At 36.4% G+C, this 8994-nt stretch overlaps 1 protein-coding gene across 1 annotated transcript; it reads left to right on the forward strand.

Annotated features, from left to right (window-relative positions):
* Positions 1576-8585, forward strand: LOC105156211 (plant UBX domain-containing protein 2). The gene is made up of 3 exons (XM_011072284.2): positions 1576-2779; positions 5944-6222; positions 7948-8585. The coding sequence occupies exons 1-3, from the start codon at positions 1910-1912 to the stop codon at positions 8197-8199; spliced, it is 1401 nt and encodes a 466-aa protein (XP_011070586.1). The 5' UTR covers positions 1576-1909; the 3' UTR covers positions 8200-8585.

An 8994-nucleotide genomic window follows, 5' to 3' on the forward strand; every position in this document is an offset into this window, starting at 1 on the left:
AATGCGGTACATCAATGAGATTTAGTTTAATTGGCAAAATTAAACACCCATGATCTTAGAATTTATGAGTTCGAACCCCTTCAGGTGTGTTGTATAGTAGGAATTGGTCTACTGTATAATAAAATTGTTATCTGTTATGATAGTAGGTGTTATTAAGGTGAGGTGTGTGCAAAATCCCCTCTTGTGAAAAAAAAATCAAATTTCTTTTTTATTTTGAAAAATAGTTAAATGCAATTTAGCCCCCCTTGTTAACCAATAAGAGGGAAAAAAAATTTGTGGAAAAAAAAAAAAGATAATTTGTTCTCCTGTATTTTTTAAAATATTGTACACACATGTTGTGTTGGGATTTTGTCCCCAAGTGATGAGCCCTCACTTACTATATAGACCAGTGGATTTTATACCCTTAAAATTACAAGCCAAAACAGATTAAAATATAAATTACACAAAGTATTTATCAACAAAAATAAAGACAATAAATGAACCGTATGAATAAGGCTCAAAGAGCCAGATCCGTTTATAGGCTTAGCACACAGTCACAAAGACCGACAGCCACAAACTCACGGTTGCTCAAGCTAGCACTTAATCCTTTGGCCACAAAACTCCTTTCACACGAACAACAAAGGTTTCCTCACACTTAGGGTTCACTTAGAACTCTTATATTCGGATAGAGAATATAGGGAGGAGAACACTCTTACTTCGAATTCCTAAAGGATAATTATGACGTGTGAGTTGCTTTGCCTGAACACCTACCTTGTCACATGTTGCATGGCCAGTCCTCCTCTAGGTGGCCGAATGGCCTTATGCCAATTGCGCACAAAGACACCCTGTAGTCTAGGTGTTTGGAATGTTATCCTTCACTCCTAGGCCTACGAGGACACCTTTGGGCTTCCACCAAAGCCTATTTCCTCCAAGGGCCCCTCTCGAGTCTCAAAGCTGAGGTTTCTGCCCCCTTGGGTCTGTGCACTTCTGGGCCTCATTGGGGCTGGACCTCTTCTTGGACTTAGTGAATCTTTGGGGCATTATATTACACTCTCCTGTTTGAAATTTTGTTAATATTATTAAATTTAATAAATTTTGACTAATGAAAAAATTTATTTATTAGAAAAAAGCAAATATTATGGATTATTAAAGGATTTACGTATAATTAATCCAAATCGAAGAGAGAAGAGTGTAATTATTTTTATTCTTAATTATGACAACTAATTATACTTAAATATTATATTTCTTTTAGTGTACGAAACACTTATTAATTTCTATTTTATATCATCCTAAATTTTCTTTTATATTATGTAGAAATTCGAATAATCTTCCATAGCTAAATTCATAGGTTGCTTCCTTCATCCCTTCTCTTATTCTCATGAAAGTAATCTTTTGAAAAATATTTGTTTAGTGTTGCTAACACTAAATAAATTTATTTTAAAAAATCAAAAGAAAAGAGAAAGAGTAATACTTTATTTAATATTATATATATATATATATATATATATTTGCTAATTTTAAATGCACTAAAAATGCATCCACGGTGGAAGACTTCATTATTTTATTTTGGCCAAACGCGCTAAGAGAAAATTCTTATTTCTCATTTTGGCCCCAAAAAGCTCAGCAAATTCATTTTGGCACCCCTCTGCTCCCGACCTCCATAGCCCTTCCCCTTCATTCAACGCTCCTCCTCTTGTTCCCATTGAATTCTCAGCCTCTCTTTCTCTGTATTTTAATTTATTCATATACATCCAATAAAACCCTTACTAATTTTAGCTTCAATTTCTGATTTCCGTGTTGAAATCCAAGAAATTCTCAAGACCTATATATACATAACATTCAGCTTCAACTGCACTGTTTGCTTCGAGGGGATTACTTGTTTTTAATTCTTCCATTTTGTTTCTAGTTCCCATTTCAATTTAGGAACAAAATGGATGAGATGAGAGATAAAATGAAGGGTTTGATGAAGAAAGTCAACGGCCCCTTCTCATCTTCTTTATCAGGCAAATTCAAGGGGCAAGGCAGAGTCTTGGGATCCTCTTCTGCTTCTTCTTCTCCATCACAATCACTGCCGTCTTCGTCATCGCTGCGGGATACCAAGCCTTTGCCTCAAAAGGTATACAATATTTCTGAACGGAAATTGGAAGATAAAAAGCCTGAAATACGGGTGAGTCCGAATGTAAATGAGAAGTCCGAAAATGGGTTTGATCCATACAACTCATTGATCACGTCTGGGAAGAGGAACCCGAATGGTTATTCTTTGCAAGTGTTTGAGTGTCCAGTTTGTGGTAAAGGGTATGCATCAGAAGAGGAGGTTTCAGTTCATGTTGAATCTTGTTTGAGTGTAGCGGATTCAAGTGAAGAGAATGGCAGTAAAGAATCCGATGGTATTGGGAATCATTTGCAGACTTGTGTGAGTCGATATATGTCCGGGAAGCCGAGTGATGGTTCGATGGAGGTGATTATGAGACTTTTTAGGAATGTGGTTAAAGAGCCAGATAATGCTAAGTTTAGGAAGGTAAGGATGGGGAACCCAAAGATAAAGGAGGCGGTAGGGGATCTTCCTGGAGGGGTGGAGTTGCTAGAGTGTGTCGGATTTGAGTTGAAAGAGGAAGATGGGGAGATGTGGCTCATGATGGAAGATCCTTCCAAGGAACGGCTTGGTTTAATTAAAATTGTTATATCATTGTTAGAGCCAAAGACGGCTAAAGAATCAATGGCCATGGCTCCAGCTAAGGAATCAACGACCGCGGCTCCAGCTAAGGAGGAAGCCGTTGAGCCGAAGCTGGTTGATAGACAGGTACATGGTCTGATTTGTCATTGAGAATGTTGCATAATTTAATCCTTTAGGTTTTGCTTGTTATTTCATTCACTGTATTGTAAACTCTTAGTGCTTTTACACTGTCGTTTCTTGTATGCAACAAATTTTTTGGTGTGTCTTTTCTTTTTTAAGCTGGTAGATTTCATTTGGTAGGTAAGGATTACATGATTCAGAATTTTATTGGCGAGAACCGTCAGCAGGTTAGTAAGAAGTGTCAATCTCTTACAATTTTCAGGAGCATCTAGTTATGGATGTAGTATTCAGAAGCCAATCAGATCTTGATTTCATTATGTTAATCACTTTCCTCTTCCACATAGTACGTGATTCAGAATTTTGAATATGGAGAGTTTTAAGAAAAGAATAAAGTTGGATTGTGTCTATCAATGTGGTTCCTGAACATAACCAGAGGTTCAAACATTTAATGATGCAGAATTCTGGCAGAAACCTTGATTGCCTATATTATATACTTACCACAGATCTTGAGCAACCTGAAAGGGGGAATGAGAAGAAGTAGTTTCCGAATTGATTAAGGGCATAGCAGATATTTTTTAAAAATCTCTTTTTCTATAGTCTGAACTTTTGGAAATGTTAGACATCACATATGGGTTTATGTTTGTTATTTCTAGATAAACGATTATTATTATGTCATGCGATGAATTGTACAGGTTTTATTAGTTCTAAACTGTAGCGTTCTCATGTGTTGCAGGTTGCTTTTCTATATTTTAACGTATGTTACATATCATTTAGACTGAAATTCTAGTTGCATGAAAGTATCCAAAAAGCATTTCCCAAGCATCCATTGGCCAGGATGTCTACCTAATATCAAAGTGATCATAGATGCTTTTGGGTTACTTTTTTCTTTAACTCACACACCCAACTCACATGTTCGAATACAAGACCTCCTGTAGGAAATTTTTGAGCCCAAACCTCGGGCTGTCCCCCAAGGGACATGCTTTTGGGTTACTTCATAAAAGAAATATATGGAGAAATCTTTGAAGATGAACTTAGGTCACAAATAGTTATCCAATGGCCAGTCATGAGTTCCATATTGGATGCAGTTTGAGTAGTGGCATCTAGATCAAGATTCCAGCTCTTCTGACTGCTCTACTTTGGAGATCAAAGCTGAAACTTTTTTTAAGTATGCTCTTTAGAATAGCCTGTTAGACAGGGTTCTATATTATGATTAACAACAAGAAGCCAACCTTCCTAAATTTGAATTTGAAACATTATAAAGAGTAATGCTGGAGAATAAAATTATCCATTTCCACTTTCGACATAAAAAAATGGTCTATTCATCTACATTTGGGCCTTGAATGTTGAGAATGGAGACCTTAAAAGCAAAACCCGAGGTCCACTTATGCCACTTTATATGTTTCTGCACTTATTATGTGCTAGGAACTCGGTACCAGGTGGACTGGCAACTACAATATCAATTCTTTTTTATTCCCTTCTCAAGGATTTCATATTGGCCTACCATATACTAAGAGTTGCCACTGTATTCTTGTCTTAACTCATTTTACGGCCTGATGGAACCATTAAGTGTCAGATAAGTTGTACCAATTCAGAAATCTGCTTTTCTTAGCTATATTTTTTTTAGCAACAATCTAAAACTTGTTCTTGATATAGTTTACTAGATTCTGATATGTTGAAATGTTATTTTGCCAATGCCACTTCTGTTGCTTCAGTGTCCCTCTAATAAAGTCCTCAAAAGATTTTAATTTCTGGCACAGGCAAGTGCAATATCAAGGTATGGTAATTTAACCAGGACATAGTTAGTATTAGTGGAGTTTGCCCACGTATGTCTGTATTTGCTACTGTGAGCTAGTAATTGAATTTTATCAAGACAAGTAGCAGAGACGAGTATTTTACTGCAAATGCATCTTCAAATCTTGGTTTATTGTGTATAATGTCTCTGACTTTGCACATACTGGGAGAAACATGGCCAGCTTCATTTATAATTTTGACAATAACATATCTTTTAGACGTGTTTGTTCCCCCCACCTTGCTTCATGAGATGTTTGACTGTTTCAACAACTCCTTCGGAAGTTAAGCCTTGGCTTTAATAGTTATGAGTTCATGATGTGCAAATCTACAAATAGGGAAACTAGTTCTATATGCAATTGCAACTTATCTAATTGAAAAGTTGGATGATAATAATGCATGTCAGCATTAATTTGGCTCCATTCTTAATCTGCTTTTTTGCTAATATTTCCTTCTTCCTCCTCAACCCCACAACCTACAGCCCAAGCGTCTCTCTCCCCTAAACCTCACACTGCCTCTACCACAGGCTTGCCCTCACTTGCGCACAGCACAACCCCGCATCGTCTTTGCCAACAATGTCTGTTTTTTGTGTATGTTGGTGGATGTGTGCGTATGTGTACATGTGTCTATGTGCTTATATGCAATTGTGGGTGCCTCGTGTGTGTATTAACTGTATATATATGTTTATGATATGTACATATGTAGTGTGCAAAGAGAGAGAGAGAGAGAAGTGGGAAAATTTAACCAGTCAAAATTTTAAATAAAAGTGTAACGTAGTCCGCTGTCATTCTGCTTTTGCTCAATTTCCTTTATTCTTTGAGCTGTCAGCGAAAAGGGTAAACAGTTCTACTCCCTCTTTCCGGCTACAATTTCGGTTAATTGGGGTGTTGATGTAATTACTCAAAGTAAAGTTGTATTTTCTGTATTTTGATCATTCCAAAGGATGGTGCTCTATTGAGACATTGGAGTTATGATTTTTCCCGATCCTTATACTACTTGAACAGCTGGATCCCTAGCTGTCAAATTTATGGACTTATTATTTTAATATCATTTGTGTGTGAGGTGCCCCGCGGTATCTTGTCAGTTTCCGTTCCGTCATTTGGTGATAATCTCATACTATTTTTAGTTAAATGGTAACCGCATTACTCTCGTGCATGCTCCAAGTTCACCCACTATATGATTTCTGCTATCAAGTAGTTCTTCTTTTCTTATATGCTTCGGAGGTTCTATTTGTTGATTTCCATTCTTGCCTGGAGCTGTCACCTAAGCATTTTCAATTGAATTCAGATAACAGCAGTTTTGTTGTCTCACATGCTATGTTGGTTCACGACTTTATGATGATACCTTCTCTCTAATTGTTCTTCTTGACATCTTGGAATCAGATTCGAGTATTCTTTTCTGTACCCGAGAGTGTTGCTGCGAGAATTGAGGTGCCCGCTTCTTTCTACAACCTTACTGCTGAAGAATTGAAGAGGGAAGCAGATGCGAGAAAGAAGAAGATAGAGGAATCCAAGCTTCTAATTCCTAAATCATACAGAGAAAAGCAGGCACAGGCTGCAAAAAAGCGGTATAAGAGAACTATAATTAGGATACAGTTTCCTGATAAAGTGGTTCTTCAAGCTATCTTTTCTCCATCAGAGTCAACTGGTACTCTATATGAGGTTAGTCCTTTCATTAAATAGATGGACTTATAACAAATCGTGGATAAGTAAATCAACCTTTTTAACTAATTTATATTACTTTTAGTACTCCGAAAAGGAAACCAATTTTATAGTATGTTTCAATTCAATGCACCTACTCATTTACAATTCATGCATCACATTTGTGCATTACACGATGACTCATGTTTATACCCTGAGTCTATTGCTAATAATAAAGACATTAAGAATTTTCAGTATTAGAGCTGTTTCTATATAAGTCACAGAGTTCAACTGGCTAAAGGGTTTTGACACCAGTTATTATATGTGGAGAAACTGTTTCTGCTTCATCAGCACTCGCTGTCTGTACACTATGAAATGGAGACTTCTAATTATCTTGATGACACCTGCATTCAACTAAGTTTTTAATCCCTCTGAATAGCTATACAAGAATTGAGCACATAACAGCTTCTACTTCTCACATCCCATGGAAGTCTTTCTTGTTTTCATTACTTCCACTGATAAATTTCCCACCATATTTGGTCAATAATAACTGTGAAAGTCATTGTATAATTCGTCATGCTCCACTGTCCCTTTTACTGATGTCAAAAATTGATCCCCAAAAGAAAGATCATGTAAATGATCAGCGATGTTGGGAAAAGTTAGTATATGAATGGGTGATCCTCAGAAACTTGAGATTTTGTTCATGAAATTTTTGCTGTTCGAGTTTATTTTAGACCTTTATGCTTTGGATACATGCATTTCCCTGGCAGAAGCCTGTAAATCCTTGTAATGTTGTGGAACCCTTAAGGCCTATGAGTAAAATAAGAGTATGATGATTTCAACCTTTTATAACCTGCTAAATCCTTGTAAAATATTATATTTTTGTTTTTATGGCATGAAAATTGTAATGCTATCTCAACAGATGTCTCATGTAGGACTAGCTGGTTTTGTCATAGCAACAAAGGATTGTGAACTTAGCAGTTGAAAAAACAACCAACACTATTTTCAGCACAACTATTGCTGATATTCTGAATTTTTAAAGGGGGGCCTTGTTTTTGTTTCATGTGATTGATTGGATGACCTTAAATTTTCTATGAACTTTCTCTTTTTTGCATTAATTAACGCTCTATGTGCTTCGAAGCTTTGATGAGGAATGGAAACAATTTATAAAAGGAAAAAAGAAAATCAAAGAATTAGAAAATCCCAACTAAGTTTGGTTGTCTATGGAAAAGAAAGAAAACAATAGAGAAGAGGAAAGTGACGGTTGTGTTTGAGAAGGAGAGATCATCATATGGCCTTATCTTACAATTTCCTGATGTCTTTGTGGTGGAAATTCATTTTTCTTAATCACAAGATACTTTCCTCAACATTTCTTTTCCTCATTATTTTCCCTAGCAATCAATCAACCAAGTTTCCACTGGCATTTTCTTTTCCTTTCCCCACAATAATCCTTCTACTAGACAAAGTTTTAGGTTGCATGTTTTTTGTCGTTTCATCTGCTCTTACCTGATCTGTTAATATACTATATAATCTGATTCTTCCTCTCAAATACTTGTGTTAATGAATATGTGCGGAATATGCAAGAAAACTGAATATGTTAAAAATCAACATCTATGAGTAAAGAATCCCAACATCATTTTTCTCTCTTGTTTCTGCTGGAGTGAGTTGGTCATTTTAATTGTACTATTGAAAACCCTAATATACAATCTTATTCTAATTCAGCTAATTGTGCCTTTTTTCTGTTAGTTTGTGAGTGCGGCATTGAAAGACCCAAGCTTAGAGTTTGACCTACTACATCCAGTTTTAATCAAGCGACGAGTGATCCCACGTTTTCCAGCAGCAGGCCAGAGACCCGTGACGCTCGAAGAAGAGGATTTGGTTCCTTCTGCCCTTATTAAATTCAAACCTATAGAAACGGATGATGTTGTTTTTACTGGTCTTTGCAATGAACTCCTTGAAATCAGTGAACCCCTTGAATCTGGTTCGGCTCCATCATAAGTTCTAGAAAACCTTCGTTCAACTGCGAAATTTGGCTTGGGAGAAAGGTTAGAACTCCAAAAACCACTTATCCTTGGAATGTAAATTATTGTGAAAGAATCTACCGCATCATGTACTCTGGTATGTCTGGTTCACATTTTACAATCAGGGCCAAACTTAGTTGCAACACATGTTGCCAGTAAAAACTCTTTGTAGATCCATTTCATCACAATATACCCTTTTTTTCTTCTCATGTAATATAGTTTTGAGTCCATAATTTTTATGATAAAGTACGATGCTTAGATTGGTGAAAAATATTTCTGTTCCTTGTTCTGTGCAGAAAAAAAGGAGAAGCAAAAACGAATACAGAGTTGATTTTATTGCCCGAATGATAGATTATCGTTTCATTCGTGATTTCTTGATTTCGAAGAGCTTTGACGCTTACGTTGGATGCATTTAACATACCTTGAAACCTTACAGAAGCTGCAACTTTTCTGAACTTCCATATTAGCTTCTGCCTCTAATATGATTCATGAAGGCATGATCACATTTTTCAATCTTGACGTATGATGCAATGCATGCAGAAGTTCATGTGCGTTGTTTTTATTAGGCGGGCTGCAAAGATAGACTTCGATCTATCAGAAAAACCGCAGCGCAGCTTGCAAAGTATGCAGATAATCTGTTGGTGGCTATGAAAATTTTGCAGACATATCCAATATGCAAGCATTTGTAGTTTTGCTGCATTGACCTCAGCAACTCCAGGAAACAAAGATGAGTTATTGTATGGTGCATGAATTCCGAGAGTGAAGTAATGGA

The sequence above is a fragment of the Sesamum indicum genome, linkage group LG2, assembly GCF_000512975.1.
Source record: "Sesamum indicum cultivar Zhongzhi No. 13 linkage group LG2, S_indicum_v1.0, whole genome shotgun sequence".
In the NCBI taxonomy this organism is placed as follows: Eukaryota; Viridiplantae; Streptophyta; class Magnoliopsida; order Lamiales; family Pedaliaceae; genus Sesamum; species Sesamum indicum.